The 25,639-nt window shown below is 40.1% G+C and overlaps 3 protein-coding genes across 3 annotated transcripts in view; 2 read left to right on the forward strand and 1 right to left on the reverse strand.

Annotated features, from left to right (window-relative positions):
• The first annotated feature begins 5,435 nt into the window (after nt 1–5,435).
• cops4 (COP9 constitutive photomorphogenic homolog subunit 4 (Arabidopsis)) lies at nt 5,436–15,586 on the forward strand. The gene is made up of 10 exons (XM_030065894.1): nt 5,436–5,509; nt 7,821–7,900; nt 8,035–8,186; nt 10,591–10,694; nt 10,792–10,945; nt 11,105–11,255; nt 12,227–12,397; nt 12,662–12,777; nt 13,171–13,255; nt 14,844–15,586. The coding sequence occupies exons 1-10, from the start codon at nt 5,436–5,438 to the stop codon at nt 14,975–14,977; spliced, it is 1,221 nt and encodes a 406-aa protein (XP_029921754.1). The 3' UTR covers nt 14,978–15,586.
• Nucleotides 15,587–17,600: 2,014 nt separating this feature from the next.
• On the reverse strand, nt 17,601–19,376 carry plac8.2 (placenta associated 8, tandem duplicate 2). The gene is made up of 3 exons (XM_030065705.1): nt 19,292–19,376; nt 18,402–18,526; nt 17,601–17,705 (listed from the first exon to the last, which is right to left on the reverse strand). The coding sequence occupies exons 1-3, from the start codon at nt 19,374–19,376 to the stop codon at nt 17,601–17,603; spliced, it is 315 nt and encodes a 104-aa protein (XP_029921565.1).
• Nucleotides 19,377–23,716: 4,340 nt separating this feature from the next.
• The window catches only part of adamts6 (ADAM metallopeptidase with thrombospondin type 1 motif, 6), a 53,738-nt gene continuing 51,815 nt past the window's right edge, over nt 23,717–25,639 (forward strand). The window contains exons 1-2 of the mRNA XM_030065506.1: nt 23,717–23,816; nt 24,064–24,452. Of these exons, the coding sequence (XP_029921366.1) occupies nt 23,717–23,816; nt 24,064–24,452 (489 nt within the window). The remainder of the gene's footprint in view (nt 23,817–24,063; nt 24,453–25,639) is intronic.

Here is a 25,639-nt window from a genome sequence, read left to right on the forward strand (position 1 = left end):
TATGTCTGTTGGGGTATCCTTTGTGAAGCTTTTACCACAGACGACGGAGCACACAAATGTTTTCGCTTCGGTGTGGATCTTCATATGCTTGTTCAGGTGTGTTTTCCACGAGAAATGCTTCCCACACATGGAGCAGGCAAATGGTGTCTGACTGGTGTGGACTCTCATGTGGTTTTTCAAGTGTCCGTCCTCTGCAAACCTTTTACCACAGATTTGGCATAAGCATGAGCGCATCTCTGCATTCCAGTGCGCTCGACGGGCACTCCTCACAGGGACAGCAGTGATCGGGACTCCAGTGACATCCTGCTGTTCTCCCTGCTGATTCATCCCGAGTTCCTCCTCTTCTCCTATTGTGTGGGGGGGGCTCTGACTCCAGACTGGGGGTCCACTCCTGCTTCTCAGAGGGAACATCCTTTGTACACACTGCTGGGGAACGAACACACACACACACAGACACACACAATGATGCTTGGAAGCTGACCGGAGCCTGTCAGCATCACTTCATGATGTTGATGAGATCTATGTTAATGCCACCTGTGCAGCAGTATTGCAGCCACACAAACTCATTTGTTTCCCCATAAAACTGCTATGATAATGCAGAGAAACAGAAACTTGTTCATTTACGAGTCAATTTTGACCCATAACACCACAGATGTCACTATGGCTAATAATATTAAAAACAATAAATAAATAAATTAATTAGTAAGGTGTGATCTAATATTAATCTTTAATAGTCAGATAACAAAATTATCCATTGTCGTCCTTGTATGAAATATAATGGAGTGAATTTAGACATTTTTATAACTGAAAACGAGTGGTATTGTAAGATGAAAGGTCCATGGGGCTAACGCATATGAAACTGAAAACACTGTTCACATGAATATGAATGCAAAACAAGTTAATGAGGTGAAAAACAATGTTGGATGATAGGCTAATCGTTGTTTTTCAACTATTTTGGGCTGAGTTAAATCACGGGTCAAACTTGACCCGCTAGCAAAAGTGTCGGCAGCTTTCTAACACGATACAAGCGTTAAAACTTACGAGCCTCTGTGCAGTCGCAACTCCGGCAGCAAGATGGCGTCCGGGAGCCTCTGCTGCCTCTCCACCTCCAGTTCTAGGCGGGAGTTTTGACTCTTCTGCTCGGACCGCGTCTCCTCCAGCAGACTCTTACCTCGGGAGGGCGTCTTACCCCGCTCCACCCTAAATGATATAGAAATCACAGAACCCAAATTGGTCTCCTCAGAAATACTCAAATTCTACAAACAACTTTACAACTTACGAGCCTCTGTGCAGTCGCACCTCCGGCAGCAAGATGGCGTCCGGGAGCCTCTGCTGCCTCTCCACCTCCAGTTCCAGGCGGGAGTTTTGACTCTTGTGCTCGGACATCAGAGCCAGCACCGTCATAGCAGCCGCACTACCACCTAGTGGAGCCGTCCTGAAAACCGTCCTGCTTAAATTCCCTAGCGTGTCCTCGACGGCTGCAGTTTCTGACATATCCCCAAACTGAGAGGGACCCAACTGCAGTGAAGAAGACGGCCATGCCGGAAGTCCCAAGCGGAAGTTTCTTCTTCGTGTAATGTATAGTTTATACAGCGTCCATGGTCAATACCGATTAGCGGACTGTCTTGAGAGAAATAGTCTTAATAATCATCCAACGACTGTGGTATTATCGCTAAGATGTAATTCGTGCTATTTACAAATGCGATGCATCGAAGAACTAGAGTGTCATGTCTCGTGAAGGCTGTTTTTTTCTGGTCCGGGCTAGCTTTCTGCTAGAAAAACCGCTATGGATTGTTTTATGTTAATGGCTTTGGCGAAGTCATATGGCAATTTTATCAGCGTTTTTTGGTGTGTTGTGGTGTGACACATGTGCACACTTCTATTAACCTAAGCAGATGGAAATGGAAGGAAATTATTGGATGGTCAATTTTATTCCTCGGGAAAGCATAAAAACAAAAGAGTGCACCCTTTACATTATCACAAGGTATGATTGGATCATGTATCTATTTTCAGCTTTTGATCAAAATCCTTCAAGAAGAAGGCTTGACAAGGCTGAAGGCAGAGACCATGAAGACCAGTGGTAGCCTCTTTTAAGCCCCACCACCACCACCCGCTACCACCTACCCCCGAGAGATCATGATGGCCAGTGGGAGCCTGGCGACCCCCGTTCATTGTCTTTTCATTGTTGTATGTTCATTTATTTGTTTGTCTGTTCTGTTTTATGCTTTGCAATTGGTTTTTGATTAACTATTGAAGTGAATAAAGACATTGTTTACAAAAAAGAGAACTCCAAGTCAAGTTATTATTGCCAGTATGATAGTGTAATATTGTGTTTTATTGGATTCCAGAAATAAAATAGAATTAACAGAAGACTGACAATAGGAAAATGTAATTGTTGCATTAATTTAATAGCTAAACCTGATAATGAACACATTTGTAGACCCAGGAAATACCTGTTGTGTTGAGTGGCCATTGTGTTGCCTGTGATGCCCCTGCTTATCCCAGAAGATCCCTGGTGGGTGAAAATATGACCAGTAGGATTGAAGTCATTTTGCTAAGCTGCTAACAAACAATGTGTGGGGAGCTGTGTCTGTGCAGTGTTTGAATGATATTTGCTCCAGAGGCAGATTAATACACCTGGCATCTACAACAATATTCCTTCCTTCCAAGCAGTCTGCAGCATAAAAGACTGCACAGACTGATGAAACATCTGCAGCATCTTACTACAGATGTCAAGAGATCTGAGCTTCCTTAAGAAAAAGAGGTGGCTCAGACAGCACAGTTCCCCAACCTGACAAACTGGCCTTCCTGTCAGGTAATCTGTGTCTACTGGATTCTAAGGGTATTGCAGCCCTGTCATATTTTCTAAAATACATTCAAGTCATATGGACATGGACATGATTCACTGATCTTGGAGATTAATTTGAAGAGATACACTCAGAAAACCAGACAGGAATATTAGAAAATGGCACTTATCTGCTGGCATAAGGTGCATGAAAGGTCAGCCAGCCAGCTGGTTGAGGAGCATGATAAGGCTATGCTTGCACCCTCCACCCAAAAACAGCTCCTCCCTCATCTCCTTTGCCTAATGTCCCATTGTCAACTACAGTGCCTATGCTGGAACAGTAAGGGGAACTTGAGCAAAAATAGACATTCGCATCTCAAGTGATATATGGCAAAATGACTAAACTGCATATTTTGCACAACTAGCCTAATGTAGAGGAGAAGTAAAACAAAGGCCAAACCCACCCTCCTGATTAATGTGACCATGCATTGCCAAAATATTTAAATTTTGGCAAGAAAAAAAAAAAGAGTACAGCCTGCAAAGATAGTTCAGGGAGCCAACTCAAAATGCGCTCATTCACAGATACACTCCCACATGATACTGTGCTCATCACTTTGCCCTTCATTTGAGCACCTCTACACTTCCTGCCTACAGATACAGTTGGATTAAATATTTTCAGAGTCCATTAAGTCACAAGGCAGCATTTTTTAGGTGCCTGCATCCATGACAACAGAGGAGTGAGCTTGCAAGACCTTTGACACCATTTTCACACCATTGTTACTTTTTTCGTACTGTATTGCCTCCACCAAAGAGGTGAAATGTTGTTTATAACAGTTATTAAGACACTTAACACAATGTGTGTGTGTGTGTGTGTGTGTGTAAGGAAAAGCTCTGGGAACCAGGTCATTTGTGCCATGAGGTGATATAATTGCCACAAAGCAGACTGTCAGCAAGGTAACAGAATGTGTGAGGGAGCTTTATAGCAAGGATATTTTTGATATGCACATGGAAAAGGAGGTTTGTCAGGCACATGTTTTCTGTTTTTATCCCTAGGAAAGGAACAAAATTCTTCCCAAAATGACCCAGAAACACTTTTGGCAACTGTCATAACTTGAACTTGTATTGCAGTTTTTGGGTCATGATTTCAGTTGAGTTTGCTTTGTGCAATAAGGAGATAAAAACATTTCTACTGTTCTCTGTAGTTTGTGTTAGCTGCAAAAAAAAAAAAAAAGATTTGGGATAACATTAAATCATAGGGCAAATAGGGCAAAAGTTTATTTAAAACAAACTTAAAAATAATTTCAGTGTACCGTATGCAATAATTCGCACATCCTCTCATCAAAGTGTGACATCTTAGTCCAGTAATTTTAGGCCAAAATTGGGGCCAACCTAGGACAAATTGCAAGAGAAGCAAACTCAACTGATTCTGTATCCTCAGTTTGTCCCGAGTGAGGGGAAAAAAATCCCAAGGAATCCCATTGGTGGAAAGTTTTGAAAATCACCTGCATATGACCATATAATACCAAAAACACTGTTTTTAACACACAGGGGAAAGGGGTTCCAAATTTTACTTTCAGATATCACTATAAAAATTCACAAGTTGATTACACACACAAAGACAAGAAAAAAAGTCAATTAAAAGTTCTTTGAATTATTCTGTTTACACATGCATATCACACATTATCTGTTTTGATATGTGCTAATCAGGAATATAAGGAATAAATGCCAGAAGAGATATTTAAAGAGTGAATTAAAAGGTTTTTATATATATAGTAACCTTGAATTAAAAGGTTACTATAAAACAGAGAATTAAAAGGTTACTATATATATAGTAACCTTTTAATTCACTCTTTAAATATCTGTTCTGGCATTTATTCCTTATATTCCATAAAAATCAGATAATGTGTGATATGCATGTGTAAACAGAATAATTCAAAGAACTTGTAATTAACTTTTTTTCTTGTCTTTGTGTGTGTAATCAGCTTATGAATTTTTATAGTGATATCTGAAAGTAAAATTTTGAACCCCTTTCCCCTGTGTGTTAAAAACAGTGTTTTTTGGTATAATATGGTCATAAATAGGTGATTTTCAAAACTTTCCACCAATGGGATTTCTTGGGGCTTTTTTCCCCTCACTCAGGACAAACTGAGGATACAAAACCAGTCGAGTTTGCTCCTCTTGCAATTTGTCCTAGGTTTTTTCATAAAATGACTGGACTATCTGTTCACTCCCTCCAACACAAACACACATCTGAGGGCAGGCACGAGCGTGTGTGCGCGGTCCCTTTAGGAGCCGCGGTTCACGGCGGAGCGCATAGCGAAATAAGTCTGCACGCTCTTTCCCGCGGACCTATTTTTCTCCCCCCGCGGAGGCTGACTACCGAGGGAAGTGACTCACTGAATCACACAGACTCAGCAGCCGTCCTCTTGCCTTCACCGTGCGGGCCGCCACGGGAAGTCCATGTTGTGGCCTCGCGCGGCAGAGCTGTCAAATCGCCGCGCCCGCTCGTGAGAGTTGCAGTGCAGCTCGCGCCGCCCCGCAGCTGGAGGACCGAGCAGCCTGTGCGCTCGCGGCTCGCCGTAGCACCGACCGGAAGGCTCGCACCGCTCTTGACAGACAAACGGCTGTTGTTGACACTTGATTGGCGACAATGGCGACCGAAGTGAGGCAGGAGCTCGCTCAGCTAATGAACTCCAGTGGATCCCACAAAGATCTCGCTGCAAAGTATGTAACCGTACAATAATATGAATCCGCCCGTGATTCAGGAGTGAGCGTTTCGGTGATATTGCTAGCTAATCGGCAGAACTAGCTGTTGTTAGCTAGCTAGCTACATTAGGTAGCGTTATCCGTTTAATGTTAGCTTTACTGCGTCCCAGGTGCACTGTGTTGCCGTCTGTTTTTGTCTCTCAGGCGGAGCAAACATCAAAATTTGACAGTGTAACGTTAGTGTTTTCCGACACCTGATTATATGCAAACATGCATACCTGCCAGACTTTTCTAGACTGTTAAGGTTCAGTTCTTATTCTTGGGTATTTATAATCTACCAACTTCGTTTCATTTTTTTCATCTTAAGGATTTCAAAGTGCAGGAGATATCCCGAGGTAATTAATGCAGTAAAGTGTAGTAAGTTCATTGAAATAGATGCTGCTCGGTGGACTGGCCGACATGGGGTCGCTCAGCCCTGCTAGTCATTCTGGTAGCAAGCTGACTAATACATGCTCTGCTAAATAATGTGAACGTGTTTCATCACTTCATCTCGTTTTCATAACAAAACGATAGTTGCCACTAGTTTGACAGTACCTTTATATATATTCATATATCTTTATCTTTACTGTCAGTGACAGGAGCAACAAAGCTTGCACTAACTACAGGGGAGGGCAGCTCACCCCCCTCCTGGCAGGTTTTAGGCTGAAAACCTACGGTGGCCCGAATGTACAAAACACAGCACTTCAAAAAACAAACCACTACACTAGACTACACTACACAAGAGCTGCTGGCGCTGTTTAATAGTGTTTCTGATTGGTTTGCTCATGGTGCCATATTTGGGGAGAGGTATGTATGTATATATGTGTGTGTGTGTGTGTGTGTGTGTTTACTTACTTGTACTTGGCTACAGTGAGAACCGTGTGTGGACTGGAATCCAGGCAGTCAACAGAGGCAAAATTTCAGTCATCTTTCATACATCTCCAATTAAAGGCATCAGGAAGATACAGACAGATTCAAGAAACACACTGTTGAATGTCAAACTTCACTCTCAGTTTCAAAATAAAAGGCTCTGTGATTGAGTGCAGTACTACTGATTACTGGTCTGAGCAACAACACATGACAGACATGATGTTAGAATCAGAAATACTTTATTGATCCCCGAGGGGAAATTTTTAAGAGAGGAATATATTATAAACATAAGTGAAATTATAAGCAAAAGAAATATAAAACATGTGCATTAGAAATTTGTAACAACAAATATGTGCATTATCTATAAATATTTAGCCATTTCATTTGACATAATCTAGACCTAGTTGCTGTTAAGTTGATTAGACGCTCTGTGCATTAGTCTGCACAGTGTCTTTGAATGTGGTCGTATTCAGTCTTTCTATTTATAGAACAACTGCTTGTCATTACCGCTTGCTTGTATTTCATGATACTCTCAGAACTCTTAAGCACCCTTTATCAATCATGGGTTTGTGAACAGGCAAGCCTATATTTGGCACTGGAATTTTAGGAAATGTTATTCAATTGAAGTGTGCAAAGACAATCACTGGGAAAGCCAATTTGACCAGTGATAGGATCACAGTTAATGCAACATACACTTTCATTTGCTGTGTATGAATATGAGTGAACAGATATACTAGCAGAATCCATTTTTATTCAGTGATTGATATTTTTGTTTACTTTGTTTTATTTTGTCAGTCTTTATTGTTTTGTTGAGTAATAGTAGCGACGCAGACAAGTTGTTCTGTTTACAATCACCTTGAGGAAAATTTAGGCATCACCGTGGATTATTCTGGTAGTCAGTATCAAGATACACACATACAAGTGCTGCAGTTGGTCATAAACTTTGTTGGCCTGTTTCTCATTTATTAAAAGTGGCTTGACATAAGCCCACACCCAACCATAATCTTTACCATAGCCAAGTGGGCATATCTTGCCCAAAACTCTGGTGGGATTCATAGGCATCGAGTCTTAATTAGGGCTGCCCAATTAATCGAAATCATATCCAAATTACTGGATAAGTCCAATATCCAAATCGTAGCAACTGCATATATAGTATACCATAATAAGTGATGTATTGTCGAGTTACAAAGATGCTCTGGCCTACATGTAATTTTCTCCAGATGTAGAAAAAAATTACAATCGCATTATCTGTCATTGAAACATGTTTTTGTTTTTTTTGTTTTTTTTGTGTGTGTGTTTTATTTTTTGTTTTTTAACCATATTGTGGAGCCATAGTATTAATGTAGGGTTTGCTTTAGCCTAATGTCTGCATAAACAAAGCAAAGTAGCGTTGTTAATTTTATATCACAATGTTTTTCAGATATCGACAAATTTTGGAGAAGGCCATTCAGTTCACAGATGCAGACCAACTGGAATCCTTAAAGGCGTTTGTTGAAGCAAGTATGCCATGACTGAATTCTTTATATTTGATCAGCATTTGTTTGCGTCTGTATTTATGTTAAAGATTTTTTTTTAACATTACACTTGCTGTACACAGGATATCCAACTGCAGTCTCACTCTCCTCCTCTTACAGTGGTCAATGAAAATGTCAGTCTTGTCATCTCTAGACAACTGCTCACTGACTTCTGCACGCACCTCCCCAACCTGCCCGACAGTACAGCTAAAGCAGTATACCACTTCACATTGGAAAAGATTCAGCCTAGAGTCATCTCCTTCGAGGAACAAGTGAGTGCACTCACACTACCACAGCCTAAGTAGCAGCAGTTAGATGTTTCCATTGGAGGAACATTAGATTGTCCCAAAGCACTTTATAACAGGGTGTCTGCAAGTCCTTAAAAAGTCTTAAAATGTCTGAAATTCAATTTTATAAATATTAGGCCTTAAAAGTCATTAAATAGTTTTAAATTTGAATTTATGAGGTCTTCTTTTCTGCATAAACATTGCGCATAAATTCTAGGGGTGATATGGTTCACAAAATTCATGGTTCGATTAGATACGATACAGAGGTGTCACAGTTTGGTACTTTTTCGCTGCACCAAAAAAGTACAAATGTACAAACATAATTAAGTAAATTAAGTACTTTTTTAGTTCGAATAATGATGCAACTATATCTGAGCCATCATCTGGGCTGTCTTCTTAGCAGTATATGAAACAAAAACACTAACAGCTGCTTATTAAAACTACCATCATTAAGTATGATCTATTTGATGATGATGATGATGATGATGATGACTAGCAGTGACCTCCCATTCAGCGGTAAGGTAATGTGCCGTCACAGTTAGCTAGCTTTGTGGAGCCCTTGACGTCCAGCTGTCTGTGCTCAGCTGCTTCAGACATTTCATTCTCTATTTGGGCTTTTGTTTTTTTTGTACAAAGCAGGAATTACAGTCTGGCTGAAATGAGCTCCTGAAGAAATAGTGTACCAGAGTTTAATGACACTAAGCATGTTGTGAGAGTAGGCTCTCATATCCGCTGCTATAAATGTTCCAGTCGCCGCAGTGATTTCTTTTGCCCTGTTTGAATCAGTTGGGAACGGCTGCACCTGCAGAAATGCTGCAGTGATAGTTTGTAGCGTGTGTGTTGCTCCTTGTTTTGGTCTAGCTGAGAATCTGCAGGTTTTCATTCCAACCAAAAACCACACCAAGTGATTTCAGTGATTAGTTCCTCCTCTCTGCTTGAAAGTGAGGTAATCGGTGTAATCGCCTGCTGTGGTTTTTGGTTGGAATGAAAACCTGCAGACTGTCGGCTCACTGTGGCACATGGTTGCCTACCCCTGGCCTAGTTCCACCTGTTGACACACTGGGCTGATGTCTACGGAAATGAGCTGTCATGTTTAAAGAATTCCCACTGGTGTAACCTGCTCTAATGTAGGAGATGTGACATAGTTTTGTTTTTTTATCCACCACTCTCTTGCCATCGCCTCATAATTCACAATGAAACCAAAGTGGCTCCAAACGCCACGCCTGTTACTGCAAGATCTTCTATCACTAGTATGGTAATGGCATTTCAAACCATTTTGCAACGAGGTAGCTTAGCTTAGCGCCTCTCAGCGCGCCTCACTGGAGCTGCCCTCTAGCGTCTTTGGGCTGGGAGGGGCAGACAGCGTGCTGCCTGTTGGGCGCAGTGGCTCCATTCTCTTTATACATCCGTGAGTGGCACAGAGAACATTTTAAAAGACCTTAACCTTAAAGACAACATTACTTCAGTTTGTGATGCGTACTGAACTGAAAGCCTCATGCTGAACGGTTCAATATGAATACATGTATTGATACACCCCTACTAATTTAATTTATCTGTCTTTCATTTCTTTTTGTCAAAATAAGTCATTTCTGATATTGCCAAACTGCTATACTAACTGCTTAACCTAATACTTTGTTTATACAGATGAAGTACACTTTTGTGAAAATGCCTGTTGTAGATTAATTTAACTCACTTTATACTTAAAGTAACTTTAGGGCTTGATGGCACATCAACTGCTTTATTTCAGGACAGGGATGCTTGCCAAAAAACATGCTCTAAAAAAAGAAATCCCATAGGAAGGAAGGGCAGCAACTACCCAAAACAAACTATGAACAAAGCACTCTTGTTTTTGAAAGAAACTCATTTATTTTTAAGAAACAAGCTTACTTTGTTTTGACATGCATCTTTTAAAAGTACCTGTCAAAAATGGAAAAACATTCCTTCCTCCTGAATAGGCCCATCAGTCAATTAATAATGTAGAGGCAGATATATAGAGTATATGCAACACTCAGAGCATCTCAAAGCCTAGTTAATGTAATGAAAGAAAATAGAAAAAGCAAAACATTTGAGTGTGTCAACTATCAATTCAGTCTCGACAATAATTATTGTTATAATAATTATCATACAGAAAGGTGTATACTTGCACATGCAGCATTGAGTTTCTGTTGGTTTTACTGTTTTATTATGAGCTTGTCCAATATTCTGTGTTTAATACATTTTAATGTATGAATGTATGTTAATGTATGATGCTGTCACATATTTCTGGAGATGAATATTATTTGATGACTTTTTGCCTTTTTCCTTTCACAACCAGTTAAATTCATTAACACAAGTGTTTAAATAAGATGTTCTTACATAAAGGGTACTGAACCTCTTTGTTATTCTTCAGGTCGCCTCAATCAGACAGCATTTAGCCACCATTTATGAAAAGGAGGGGGACTGGAGAAATGCTGCCCAGGTTTTAGTTGGTATTCCCCTGGAAACAGGACAAAAGTAAGCCACTGGCTGGTGTATTTATTTATTATTGTCAATAAAAAGTGATTCTTGTTATTGACAAGATTTTAAATTTGCTTTTTTTTTTCTCCTACAGGCAGTACAATGTCGACTATAAATTGGATACATACCTGAAAATTGCACGTCTCTACTTGGAGGATGATGATCCTGTGCAGGCCGAGGCCTACATCAACAGAGCCTCGTTGCTTCAGAATGAGTCTTCTAATGAACAGCTACAGATACACTATAAGGTACACCGCCCTTTAATGATGTTATGGGCTCATATTATTTTACCATTATGGTGACTTTTCCCATAATCTGTGTGCTACATTTGTTCACATTTATTAAATAGTAAAAGCAAACAACATTTTGGAAACTTTGCCATAAAAACATGCTGTGTTCCCTTGCAGGTGTGCTATGCTAGAGTGCTAGACTTTAGGAGGAAGTTTATTGAAGCTGCTCAGAGGTACAACGAGCTGTCTTACAAGTCCATTGTCCATGAAAGTGAACGTCTGGAGGCCCTGAAGCATGCCCTCAACTGCACCATACTGGCATCTGCAGGTACCACTCAGAATAATGCATTTATTCTTGTAATTTTCTTTTTCTCTAGTCATACAATGTTTGAATGAAGAGTTTGATAAAATTACCAAATATACACTGTAAAATGTGCCACAAAATTGCACTATTAAATGGGCAAAAAGGCCTTTATTGAAAAACTGTTTTTTTTTGCCAACATGTTTAATGTCCAAAATAATGTTACTTCTTTCAAAAGAGAAAAAAGAAAGGTGAGAATGAGTAGAATATATTGAAAATAGGCTATCTTTAATGTTAAGGTAGTAGTGTGTCCAAAAAATTCCAATGGCACCACTTTTTGTTTTGAACTGGGATTGCGAACCTCATATAGCAGCTCATCAGGAAATATTTGAATAAGGATGAATGAAATAGTTTTTTTTTTTTTTAATATCATATATGCCACTATGCAAGCATCGGTGTTAGGTTAGTTTAATAGAAGTTATTAGTTCTTTTTCACCACTAGTACTTGGGCCTTGGGAAATATTTTGAGAATAGCTTGATTTTTTTTTTTTTTTTAACATTCTGTTGCCTAACACTAAATTCACAACGCAGCTATTTTGAACACAGGGATGCATGTGAGACTCTACCTGCAAGCAAATACATAAAACTGTTCTGACATCACCACATGACTGTGGGCTACATATAAATCAAACGGTTAATTTGCATATTGTTTGTCAAAGTTCAACAACAGCAGCCACAGAAGCTGCTTGAATTTAGTAGGGAAGTTGTTTAGCTCGCAGACTATGAGCAGCTTGTGCTATTCTATTCTATTCTATTCTATTCACTATTCAGTCTGTACTATTTTTCAGTGAGGAATAATGTGAACTATTACATAGCTGGGCTGCTCTTGCTCTTCCAGGTAGAATGTCTCACCCTGATTGCTCAAAATGTCTGCATTGTAAATAATGTCAGTTGTGGCCATCTTCTTCAGTATATTCTGTCTTTTGTTTCCTATCTAGGCCAGCAGCGCTCCCGTATGCTTGCCACTCTGTTTAAGGATGAGCGCTGTCAGCAACTGGCTGCCTATGGTATTCTGGAGAAGATGTATCTGGACCGCATTATCAGAGGCAACCAGCTACAAGAGTTTGCTGCCATGCTCATGCCTCACCAGAAGGCCACGACAGCAGATGGTAAGTCAAGATGATAATAATTAGCATTATTTCTTTTATTATGATTTCATGCCCTCAGGTAAAATCATATTGCCATTAAGCTCGATAGAATTGAATGGAGGATATATATATATGAAAAAAAAACATGGTCTTTCTTTCTTGGAGGTTGATGGGGTTTAACAAGGCTTTATATCCAGAGTTTGTAGGATCACGTGTCTGTCTGTTGGTTTGATAATACAGTTACATGTAATTTGAATTTTTCTTGTTGTGCACTCTCTATCCCAGGCTCCAGCATCCTTGACAGAGCAGTGATCGAGCACAATCTCCTGTCTGCTAGTAAACTCTACAACAACATTACTTTTGAAGAACTGGGAGCACTGTTAGAAATCCCTCCAGCAAAGGTGAGACATTAGTGAGAATTTAACATGTATGAGTAAAGCTGCGGCTTAGATTCTGACAGTTTTTTACTAGATCAAAACCTTTGTCACACTACACTAGTTAACAATCTGTAAAATCAGTGCTTATAAACAGAAAATGAAGATTTGGCAAAATTTGGCATAAACTTTGGTAAAAATGCATAAATAAGGGTCGTCGTCATCAAAATGCAGCTAAATCATTTTGCTCTTGCTACAACATGAAAGAAATCAGCTTATACTCTATAACTTTCCTGTTCAGCTCTATGAGGAAATCATTTGGGTGCAAGAAAAAATTTTGAACTGGTGCTGAATACCTTGTACTCAGATTTCTTCCATGTTACATTGTTCCCATGTTGTTCTGTGTTGCTTTTTCCACAGGCTGAGAAGATCGCCTCCCAGATGATTACTGAAGGACGCATGAATGGCTTCATCGACCAGATAGATGGCATCGTGCACTTTGAGAGTGAGTGGCAGCGGCCGGTGCTTTTAGCTTTGATAGAACAGAGCTGGCTTGGCATTTTAGGTGCCCAAGCAAAGTTTTAAATTTCAAGCTGGCATGTCTAATCCTCTGAATTACAACATGAACAATTGCTGCAGTGATGATGGGAAACTAAGACATCACCTGCTAGACGTAGGTAAAAATGGGCAGCTGATATTAAGCCGCTTCAGTCTACCAGCCACTCTTGCACACTTCATAGCTTTTCCAAACAAGAATCAGTATATAACTTGCTATGTATTGAAAACCAAATACATTAACAATTGCCAACAATTGCCAGCCCATAAATAATTAAGATAGTTATTTGCTTATTGAGCTCCTAATTTGCAAGCACCTGCAATGAGAATTGGTTCAAGAACTGAGAACAGGGTTCGTGGCGGGGTGTGTTCTTGACCAGCTGAGAGTCACACCAGCAAATCACAGCGCTAAACGATGCATTGATGTGTGTGCATTTAACACAGGACTAAATTAAGTTGTGATAATGGACGAGAAACCTCTCACACTAAATTTATATTACTTGTGAACCTAATGTGATTTAGAGTCTGTATTTTACTCATACATTACATTCATTACACCACTGGAATTTGACTGAAAATGTCAATTTTCAAGGGGGTTTTTCTTTACCATCCACACTAAGCTGATGTTTCCACCCAAAAAATAAAGCTTTTCTGAATCTGAAATCTGAAAATTCACCAGTCTGGGGATGTGGTTTGGATGGAAAGCCAAAATGGTGTTTTCGGATTTACCCGGCTTAATATGGGTGTGGCCAAAGTGCATGCCACCCAGACTGCATATTGATCAAATGGCTTTATCATTTGATTGCCCTCTGGACCTCTGTCGTGGGCAGTGAAGGAAAAGATTTGATATTTTTGTCCCTGTATCACTACATGCCTACATCTTGAGTATTTAACAGCCCATGTTGTGAAAAATGAACACCACAATTACATATTGTGGACAGGATTTCTCAGTTTTAGTTAACCTGTGGCAGTTAAATGTCAGGTGCAACTTTGGCCAGTTGGGGGCAGCCTGTTAAACAAAGACTGTCCCAGACGAGGCCGGACACACAGCACATGCACTGCAAAAAGTCAAAATCTTACCAAGAGTATTTGTCTTATTTCAAGTAAAAATGTCTTATTTCTAGTCAAAATATCTCATTACACTTAAAATAAGACATGATCACCTCAGAAATAACTTGTCTTTAGACAATTTTCACTTGTTTCAAGTAAATCTTCACTTGAAACAAGTGAAAATTGTCTAAAGACAAGTTATTTCTGAGCTGATCATGTCTTATTTTAAGTGTAATGAGATATTTTGACTAGAAATAAGACATTTTGACTTGAAATAAGACAAATAATCTTGGTAAGATTTGACTTTTTGCAGTGTGGTCTGCCTATAGGAAGGGGCAGCTCTGTCAGAGCACGCTTCAACAGTTTATCAAAGACATACTTACCAGGCTTTAACATATAAATTTGTTGGTTCATACTCTGTGTCATGACATGGATGTGTCTAATGCCCACCCCCTCCTCTTACTCTTTATCTTTTCTCCCTCTCTCAGCTCGTGAGCCCCTTCCAACCTGGGACAAGCAGATCCAGTCTCTCTGTTTCCAAGTCAACAACCTGCTAGAAAAGATCCGTCAGGCTGCTCCGGAGTGGGCGGCGCAGGCTATGGAAGCCCAGATGACCCAGTAAACACCTCCCAGACATTCCCCTAAACTGCTCCAGCAGACAAGTCCCTCTCGCCCCTTTATTTTTGTCTTCCTACTCAAAAATCTCACAAATCCTATCCCAGTAAGCAAATTCTGCCATCACCAATATTCTTTTAAGGAAGCGCTGCTCTTTTTTTTCTTTCTTTCTTTCTTTTTTAAATTCATTCTTTGCCCACAGGTAAAATGGTTCAGTATTAGACCTATCCTGGACCTATGTCTTGCACGAATAAAGACAGCAGTGCTTTAATTTAATGTCTAGGTGTGACTTCATGGTATTGACTCCCTGGGTCTTGAGGCATGCAACTCAATGAAGAGATACTGTATCTTCATTCTTGGAGTTATTAGTTTGGTTCTGATGATTTAGATACTTGATGTGATATAGGAGTCCAAAGGAGCTCAAAGGCGTGAAAGGGTTTGTTTTATATTAATTGGTATGTTTAAACTGTTGCTTTCCAGCACACTCATGTTTTTAATTTGACATGCCACAGCAATATCCGTGAAGTGCTTCTTGGTTTCTTGCGTCATGTAAACCTATGTTGTTACAAACTCCTGTAAAAGTTCAACAAATTAAATTTGAGGGCCAGAAAAATCATCGGCTGTTCTGCTTGTATCATTTTTTTTTTAAATGAAAGACAAGATCATATTGGTGGTTTCCCCAATAAAAATGTTTTTTATTGGCATTCAGGCGACAAAGTCGTGAAATGCGGTGATTCTCAAGATTCCTTTGTAGTTTTGCATTGCAGCAGCTTTCTCAGCAAGGTCCACTTTTAGCTATCAGTATGTTTGTCCCAGTTTCCCTGTGAAAAGAGAATTGCGCATTGTCTTTACTCAAGGCTAGAGCAATAAATTATACTGACAGATAGTGTCAGTATGGAGCTTCTATATCAAAATGTTTTTCGATGAGGAAGTTGTGAGTTCAGACCAAGCCTCACTTCTGGTTGCTCTACCTGATAATTTCACACAACACACACGCGTTGGGGTATGTGACTCCATTGGATCCACACACAGGCTCAAAGATGAATGGACACCCCGGCACTTGGTAATTGTAACATCCAGGCTAAAGAAATCAGTGTTAATTTTGTGAATTGCATAAGGCATTTAATTCAGATTTTTTTTTTTATTTACTGTTGCACTAGTGATACTAGAATGTATATATTTATCTTCCAAATCATAGAGCCTCTCATGATAAAATTAACACATTACCTGTTTGTAGTTCAAGCTGTGCACATCTGATAAAGAACATGAGACAGATGTGCCATTAGTCACACAGGAGCACACATCCCAGGGATTCAATGAAAATGTTGAAAAATAACTTACTTGAAAGGCTGGATATAATGAAAGCAAAAAGCAGAGTGGATTTTGTGCACATAGTGACAACTGCCAATGTTTATCTGTCAAACTGACTGGAGCCTCTATGACTGGACTTTACTTCATGTCAAAGTCCAATCTCTGTTTGGTTTTAAGTTCTGCATGCGCTCTCTGTCTCTGTCGCTCACTGTCATACTAGTAAGCTCTCTCATTCTCTCTGTGCATGAACCATGTAGGTATGGGAAGTGCCTTGCCGGTTAAGGTATCACTGTCCAAAAGTATAAAAACATAAATCTTCAATTAAGATGTAAACAGAAGGGTAACAGTGCACTCCATCTCTATAAAAAGTGATTTAAAGGACTTTGTCATAAAAAAAAAAAGACCAACAGGTAATTATCAGATCAGGGTGCAATGGATGTATTTACCTTTTCAGTCCCAGAGTTGATTATTTGAGGTCCTCCTTTAAGTTATAATGAATATGACTTACTTTTTGCAGCTGTAAGCACTTTATATCTTGTTTGCGTTCACAAAATAAAAGACTTGTATTCAGATTTGAAATTATTTTAATGATGAAAAGGACAATTATCAGACAGCACAGATAGAATACATACTCAGCATCTGTCAGTCCTATAGTTGAATACACAGCATTTGTTGCACTTTACATTCAAAACACTTTGGAGTCAAAATATTCAGATTACTATTTTTATCATCATTACTAGGCTTCAAATAGTATCTAATTACTAATATTTCACCATTTTAATGAACAGCAAATTTTATAATATCCTTTTTTATAATCACTGCACACAAAGAACTGGTTGTTAAATCAGTTCTAGTAACTCATTACAGCGGGCTAATATTTAACTAAGTGAATGATACAAATGAGCGTAGTTCCTCTCTGAAGACAGAACTTAAAGCAAGCATCTAAACGTGTTTTAGCAGCACAGCAATCCAGGAAATTTCAAACTTCATATCTGTCAAGGCAACATCTACAAGAGAGGGGAAAAAAACAGATGTTATGAATCTGTGACTTCCTGTTGAGAAACACCCAAAAAGTCAACTCAGGTGAACTGATTTGCATGACTTGAGCTGTAATCCTATCACCGATTAACCTCTTTGCTGATATTACATGGAATTAAAACTTATCAGTAGGATCTAGTTTCTTCTGTTTCAACAGAGATTAGAGATAACACTGTACAAAGTCACGGCCTGTGTTTGTGATGTGTGGGGCTGTGTGTGTGTGTGTGTGTGTGTGTGTGTGTGTGTGTGTAGAGCTCATCCAAGACACTGACCTCGTCCAATCAGAAAACGCCTTGTTCCTTCCTGCGGTCAATGTCTCTCTTGAGCTGGCAGATGGCACAGATCGGGCAACAAACATACGCCATGAAATCAGAACACAGGGATCCCTGGAAACCAAAACCAAAACAAAACCAAACAAACCAAATAAAAAAAAAAAAAAAAAAAAAGTTATTTTATATTGGAAGCCAACACCTTGACCTCTGCACTGAGTCCACATTGAGTCACACATTAATGGCCATCATTTTATAGCTATGACAACTTGAACTGTGTAACATACAGAGCAAATAATGTGTGAGCACTAGGAAGTTAGAAATATTCAGAGGACTACATGTCTTTTTTTGATGACAAAAAATTAATTTATATTTGTGTCGCTTTTATCGTGTGTATATACAGACTTGATTTCTGTGAAAAGCAATCACGTATTTAAGTTTGACTGCCTCAAAACTGCTGCAAGGATTAAAAAAAAATGCCATAAAATATAAAATTACAAAAAACAAACAAAAAAACAAAACAACTCTATAATTATGATAATGATTACATATTTAAAATTAAATCAAAATTTGCCAAAATAACTGAATAACCAACCTAAATTTTGAGGTAATTTTTTCTCTTTATTTTTAATTTTTACTAACTGGGTGAACTGTTTAGTAACTGTATTTTACTAGTTTGTACATGCGATAAAGAGCAGGGGACGGGGGGGACAGTTTCCAGAAGGTTCCCATCCCCCATGTCTGTTACGCCCCTATGGAAACACACCAACGGGTTGCCAGAGATCCAGCGCAAACTATCCAGTGCAAACTTACATTGATGTTGTATCTGGTTCTGTAGACGCTGCGCATGGCCATGTTTATCCCACACAGGCAGCACTCATCCATGTCCCCGGCTATGGAGCAGGCCATGCACGGGAAGCAGCACAGACCATAGCAGCCTGAAGAAAAAAACACAAAACACAATTTACAGTTCACAGTATGTATCATGCATGCTTTCCTGTATGGCAGGGTTGCTGCATCCATAACATTAATTGAATTTTGATCCACAAAATAATAAGACAGCAGTACTTTTGCACACCTGTGGATCGACAGGTGTGTATAGGAGAAGGCCGCCGGTCGACAAACACACTTCACTTTGCAGTCAGAGATATTTGATAAGGGTACAGAGAGCTTCATCAGGTTGTTTAACCCCCCAATCATCTTTGGGATCTATTTGACCCCATGTTTAACACCTCTAAATACATGATTAACTTTTTTTTTTGCTTCATATTCATGACTTTTCCTAATTTAAAGTTGGTAAACATAGAATTACCATGATAGGTTTTCAATGTCCTGGGCACATTATGCTTCCTGGGGTCAAAGTGAGCCCAGGCTTTTTTAGCTGTATAAAACATATAAGAAATATCAATATTTTACACACAGTTGTTTCAGCTGTATTGGATGACACTGAGGAACTATATCAAACTAAACCTTCCTCTGCTTTAGGGCCCTCACCAAAGACAGCCACACCTGCAGCGGAGCCAGAACTACTGATAGTCAACAAACATTTTTTATTATAATAATTTTCTGGAGGTTGAAATTACTGAGGTCAAACTGAAAAAAAGTGTATTAATTTGATGGTAACAGCAGGGTTAAACAACCTCATCACTGACTGCAAGTGAAGTGTGTGGGACTCGGTTGTTCAGTAAGGAGACAATACTCACAGGTCCCACAGTCGCTGTAGAACGCACACAGGCCGGTCTGGAAGTCAGAGGGAGGATAGCCTTTTGGCTGGTTGGTCACAGCCATGGTCGGGACAGACTAGCCTGTCTGAGGGATGGAAAAAGATTCTCTCATTGGACTTTAAGTGCTGGTTCCTACAGCCATTCTTTTGCAGCGAGTTCTGTGATCATTACTTCTGACAAAATCAGCCTTTCAAAACGGAGATAACTATTAATTACGCGTCTCTTGAACATCAAGCAGCGTGGAACAGGATCAAACGTTATCTGTTTGGGATTTCCAGTCAAGCAGTCATTAGGAGGTAAATCTTACCAGATGCTTAGAGGGTTGAAGGATGGTGCTATGAAGCTGACTAGATGCTGGTAGACAGCAAAATTAAACTGGAGGCAGTGTGAGTCTTTATATGATTACTTTTCAGGGCAGAGGATTGGCATGGTCATATACCTTATCTCTGCAGTACACTTTTATTGTGCATCAACATGCCCTGCAAACAAGTAATTAAATAGACTTACAGTGAATCCACATTATGACAATAAAGTTTGCTGCATTACATAATTCCCTCTTGTATTTAATATCATAGTATTTATACTTTCTATCATTGCACTCGGCAGAGTTGTTGGTATGAATATTAGGTGAAATCTTTACATCACAGGATGCAAGGCCACAATAAATTCAAAGACGTTCCTGAATGTGTGTGAATGCCTCAATGCTGCTGAATGCCATGCAGTAAAGATTTTTGTTGCTCTGCCAAAGAAACCGTTTCAAAGGTCAGATCAGTGTCTCTAACTTGGTTTTGCAACAGAATATTTTTCATTTGGAGAATGTTTGTGGGAAAAGGTGCAGCCAGCAGGATGCCTCTTAAGGTTAATATTTATATGATTAATTTAATATTTTTGATCTCCTTTCATTCTTTGTTTTATTTCAGGGTTTCTAAGTTAATGCATTTTGACTACATCAAGAAGAGGAGTGTAGAGAATGAGATTATTATCATTATCATCATTAATGTGTTTGCACCACAAGAGCACATATTGATATTAATTTTGCACTTTTCAAAACAAGAAGTTACAAAGTGTTGTACAAGATCAGATCAAGACAAATGCTAAAAATATTAATACATTGAAAAAAATGAAAAAAATAAACAGACTAAAACTAAAATTCCACAATTACAAACAATTAAAAGCAAGACACATGAAGATGGTAAGCACTGTTTTTAAAACTATGCCTTACACTTCTGTTGATTTGCCTCTGAGCGGAACATAAATTTTCAGTTTTCTTATTCTTGAATTAATCATTTTTACTTAAAAAAAATTATAATTATTATTATTTATTATTTGAAGAACAGGCTACATATTGGTCAATGGTTTAGACAATGAACTCTCATTTAAACAGGGCGTGTTTTTTTTTTTTTTTTTTTCTTCATCCAGCAGGTTTCATTATCAGGACTGACACATTTTGACCTCGGCTGCGATGCCGCTTTCAGACACGCGATGTCGCTCTTACCCACAAACTGGCTGACACCTTCGGGGGCCCTGCATATAGGAGGCACGGCGACCTGACTGTAATGATATAGGCTACTACATAATGAGCAGCTGTAACTGAAACTCTGGAGCAGGCATGATTTTCAATTTCCTTTAGCCTAAAGATAGGCACGGACAAAATTATACAAAAATACATTGGGTTGCCATTAGTCTCCAATCCGCAGCCCCACATCCCTAAAAATACTTTCCTCCTGACAGACCAGATCCATTGATTTGAACGGCGAGACTTAAAACCCCATTATTTCAGCAGTTATATGCTGAGCAGCCTTCCTGAACCTGGCAGGCTATATTTGAGGATGTAGTGGAAGGTAAACCTAATTACACTTATTTAACGCACACTTTTATAGTTTGCCCACATTTTTAGCCTGACATATTTATTTTTCTATACCAGTATTAAATTGCTATAAGTAATATGAGTGTAGAGTCGTTTAAAGAAAAAGGTTGTTTTAAAAAAAAAAATGAGGAATGAAAAAATGCCTAAATTAATAATTTTCTTAATGTTATTGATTTTTATTGATAGTGATTGCTGTTTGCGTCATGATTATCACCTACTGGAGGTCACAGTTCAGCCACTTTTTAATGCACTGACTGCTGCAAAGCGGACCTAAATCATTTATTGCTATTTATTTTAATGCAGACATTGCAAAGTAATGCCGCGGATCCGCCAGACACTCCCTGGGGGGGTATTTCCTAAAGAAATAAAGTTTATATAATTCTTGTTGTAGCCCAGCACTGATAGACATGCGCACAGCTGATGGAGAGGCACATCTGCACTGACGTCACCTCCACCCTGAAAAAGCTGCCAATTTGAAGCTGTCCGGGACTGGGACATACCCGGTCTCTGCAAATGTAGTGAAGGGAGCAACTTAACCCAACTTTTGCTGGTTGTTGCATGCACTTTTCAAAGTACTTTGTGGCATTTCGCAGAATACCCTCTGCAGCCTCAGCTAACTTTTTAAGCCCTCTGAGCCACTACACCAAGTCTAGATTATAAAGACGACAGATAGGCTGAAAATAGACCCTTCTCCTGGAGCAAGTCCAAGACTTTGAAAGCTGAATAACTTTTTTTTTGTAAGTAAGACAGTGTCTTGATTGGAGTTACTGCTCCCGTGTTTTGGTCTTGAAGGGGGGAAAATCCCATTGCAGTTAAAAGAAAAAAGGATGGCAAAACCCAAAAGGAGATGAAAAGAGGAGAGCAGAGGTTTGTGTGCGGAACTTCAGAGCAGCAGAAGTCTTTTGTCTTGAGGTTGCCCTGCACAGTTGGACTGGAGCTGACAATGAAGATGAGCATGGTAACTATCTTTAAAACACTCCGTCTGTTGAGAATAGGACGATCTTTCGGGGCACTTTTGGCGGAGCGGATTAGATTGACCATTTAAGTCCTATCCCGGAGCAGAGTGTGTTTACAAACGAGCGTAGCCAGTTGTAGCCCGGACCTCATATTTTGTGTGGTTTCACACAGCGAGATAGCGACACTTTGTTGGGGATGTGAGGAAGAAGAAGCGATGCGTTAAAAGTAGATGAGACGGCTAGATGCGGACGTTTCCACCGGCGGTGTGTGTGTGTGTGTGTGTGTGTGTGTGTGTGTGTGTGTGTGTGTGTGTGTGTGTGTGTGTGTGTGTACATTTTGCGGGGTGTCAAAGCGCCTGCTCCGGGAAGTGTTGCACCGTTACAGGTCCACATCTGCAAGCGCAGTCGGCTTTGCTCAAACAAACTAACCAATAATCGACTTGGCGACCGAGCACAGGCTGTTTCACACCTTCTGCCACAACAACAACAAAACTCAGGCGACCCGAAGTGATGTCAAGCGGTCTATTTTGCTTTGCAGAGCCACCTTGAGGAGCCACTGTATTTGTATTTGAGGTACCGGTGTAATGCATACGGGCCGATTGCCAACTGTCTGGGTCAGAGTGGCCAAGTAGGTAGCGCTGCTGTCTGGGTTTGTGCAGCAAGATGCTTATGAAATACAGACGTTGCAACATCCCTGTTCAGAGCCAGCGGACTCTGTTGAGGTCTTTCATCCCCCCCGTTTGGAGGCTCCCATGCCTAAATCGTGACTTTTATATTCATTGGACATCATGCAACATCCTCTCAACTTGGATCCTCTGACGTTTCTGTTTATAGTGCTCTGCACATGCTGCTGTGAAGTGTGTCAGTGAGTAGACTGTAATCTGCTTGTCTGTTAGGCACTGTGATTGGCTCAGTTAAGGTTATGCATCACTAGAATGTGGCTATATTTTAATTAATGTCCATTAGTCTTGATTTGGCCACCTCCAGTAGATCATTATTGACTAAAACCCAATCATTCAGTCACATTTAGCATAAAATCAGAACTTTAGAACTAGTTGTTTTCCTGTTTTCCTTGTCAGAAGTGTTTTAAATGACAAAACATTATACCTGTGTTGAATGAGAGCACTGAACTTGAACCGTGTGTTAGTTTTGTGGGCATGTCTGTTGTTTGTTCTTTTCATTCATTCTTGAATAGACAGCAATATCATAAAGTGATGCTTGTCATAAAAAAATAACTTCTGAATGATTCATTCACAGGAATGCAGATGGATTGGCCAAGACAAGTTTCCAATATAGATCTTCTTCTTTGGAGCTACACCTGAAGTGACTCGGCTGATGGATTACCGTGTTGCCCACGAGTCGCTGACATGAATTCAGAGGCAAGCACCAGTGAGATGTGGAAGTGTTTGCTTTCAGGAGAAATCTGAGACCTGGATGAGCTGTCGGGCAGAGTGAGAACATTTCGCAGCAGAGGAGGCAAACCATGGACTTGTTATGGTGTGGCATCGGACTGATTGTGTGCTTTTAACCAGTTTGTAGCACCCCCTCTACCCCACCCCATGTCAGATCTTTCTCTGAATTATGGAAATTTTGTGGAAGACGCTGACTTGGACACTGAGCCTGGTGGTGATGGCCGCTTCTGAATTTCAAAGCATCAACAGACTTTCTCACAGCTCTCAAGGTGGGTAGGATGTTACCAGAGTGCTCCTCTTGGTGGTAAGACAGGTGCATGGTCGCTGTTAGCTGGTCAGAAACATCTTGGAGCCTCAGGATTTAGTTTTCTGCATGATTTGAGGAATAAATACACTGTTTCATGACTTGTGTTCACTGGGCCAATCTCTTCTCTCTTTTCTTCTCCTCATGTTTTATCTTGTTTTTTATGCTCCTATGGTCTGGCTCCTGCCTTTTATTTCTGTTTGCTGTAAAAGAGGAGTTCCTGTCGTACCTGGAGCACTACCAGTTGACTGTTCCAGTGCGGGTGGATGAGAATGGAGAGTTCTTGAGCTACACCGTGAAGCACCACCGGCCAGGCCGACGGAGACGGGGCGCGGCGGACCCCACGCTTGGACCGCTGCCCGAGTTAAACCCAAACCCCCCAGAGCCCCGGCTGTTCTACAGACTGTCAGCCTACGGAAAGCACTTTTACTTAAATCTGACTCTCAATCCCCACCTGGTGTCGAAACATTTTACAGTGGAATACTGGGGGAGAGAAGGGCTCGAGTGGCGCCACAACATGGTAGACAGCTGCCACTATGTTGGATTCCTGCAAAATCAGTACAGCACGACCAGAGTGGCACTCAGCAACTGCAAGGGCCTGGTGAGTACACCGGGCGACTTTTTGTTTTCTTTGAGAGCGAGCGGTTCACACCATCCAGCTGCCGTCTGAGTCAGAGTTAATGCTCTGCTTACCTCAGGTGACCCCTCCAAACTAATGTCAAAGAATGAATATATATCTGGGTTGTGCTCTGCTTACCTGAAGCAACCTTTCAGACTTGGTGCCAATTGTTGTTTGCTTAACAGAATCTTGGCCTCTGTCCACTTGGCACTGTCAGACTTAGGGCGATGTGAGGTAAGGTGATGCTCAGAGATAAAAATGCCATCACTGGAGCTTCCCTGTCTCACCGGCCCGTTAGTGATAAGCATGAAAGGTTGTGTACTAAATACTGCAAAGTCTATATTTTGGGGAAACTTTTCCCCACTCTGGAAAAGTATGTTTAGTAACTGTGATCAAACCGTTCAGGAGAATCCTTTCTGTGATGTTGCACAGGTCTAGACTCTGGGCAGTAATTGTTAGTCACATACATGAGACATTTATTTCAATAGGCGGTTTTAAAGTGTTGCTTCACAAAAACAAACAGGCAGACAAACAAAATTAATGAGGCAAGTCATTATCAGGTCTAAGCTGTTAGCCCTGAGGCTTTTATCCACAGTCTGTCTAGGTTCAGTCTGATGGTCAAGAAACTGGAAGAAATTTGAAAACTTGTTATCCCTCCTCCTTTTCAGAATAACGCTAAACATGGAAAAGGCCCTATTTCTTGTTGGCAAATGTAATCATGAGGAGAAAACATGTTTTACCCTCGTAGCCAAATGTGTTGGCAAGACCTACATGGAGTATCATAAATTGAATTAGTGTTAGACCTTTTTTCTAACAGCACCAAAAATGGACAAAACCGTGTCTGGGGTTTAATGTAATCATCTGTCCGAATTTCTATTTGATATCTTGACCCATTAACCCATATATCAAATATTTGTTTGTCATCAGTGTATACCAGTGTAATATTTTTGTTAATTGCTTGCATTGTGGGTTTTACAGGGCCAAGCAGCATGCCAGTGTTTTCTACAAACACATTGTGAAGTACTTTTTCAATTTATGTTACAAAGGGAGTGTTCAAGGGCAGAGAGCTATGTACTTTGGTTGAAGTCCCAGTAATTATAATGTTGTTCTTGGTGTAATTGGTTGTTTTAACGTGATTTATCAAATTGCCTCAGAGTGTGGGATGTTTT

The sequence above is a fragment of the Myripristis murdjan genome, chromosome 12 (assembly GCF_902150065.1).
Source record: "Myripristis murdjan chromosome 12, fMyrMur1.1, whole genome shotgun sequence".
NCBI classification, from domain to species: domain Eukaryota; kingdom Metazoa; phylum Chordata; class Actinopteri; order Holocentriformes; family Holocentridae; genus Myripristis; species Myripristis murdjan.

What these genes read in the sequence shown, in the direction of transcription:
- cops4 (XM_030065894.1), top strand. Translation starts at nt 5,436, where the DNA reads ATGGCGACCGAAGTGAGGCAGGAGCTCGCTCAGCTAATGAACTCCAGT. An exon ending in GAAGGCCACGACAGCAGATG is followed by an intron (nt 12,398 to 12,661) that starts GTAAGTCAAGAT and finishes TCTCTATCCCAG; the next exon opens with GCTCCAGCATCCTTGACAGA. An exon ending in TAGAAATCCCTCCAGCAAAG is followed by an intron (nt 12,778 to 13,170) that starts GTGAGACATTAG and finishes CTTTTTCCACAG; the next exon opens with GCTGAGAAGATCGCCTCCCA.
- plac8.2 (XM_030065705.1), bottom strand. Translation starts at nt 19,376, where the DNA reads ATGGCTGTGACCAACCAGCCAAAAGGCTATCCTCCCTCTGACTTCCAG. An exon ending in CTACAGCGACTGTGGGACCT is followed by an intron (nt 18,527 to 19,291) that starts GTGAGTATTGTC and finishes TTTTTTCTTCAG; the next exon opens with GCTGCTATGGTCTGTGCTGC. An exon ending in GAACCAGATACAACATCAAT is followed by an intron (nt 17,706 to 18,401) that starts GTAAGTTTGCAC and finishes TTTGGTTTCCAG; the next exon opens with GGATCCCTGTGTTCTGATTT.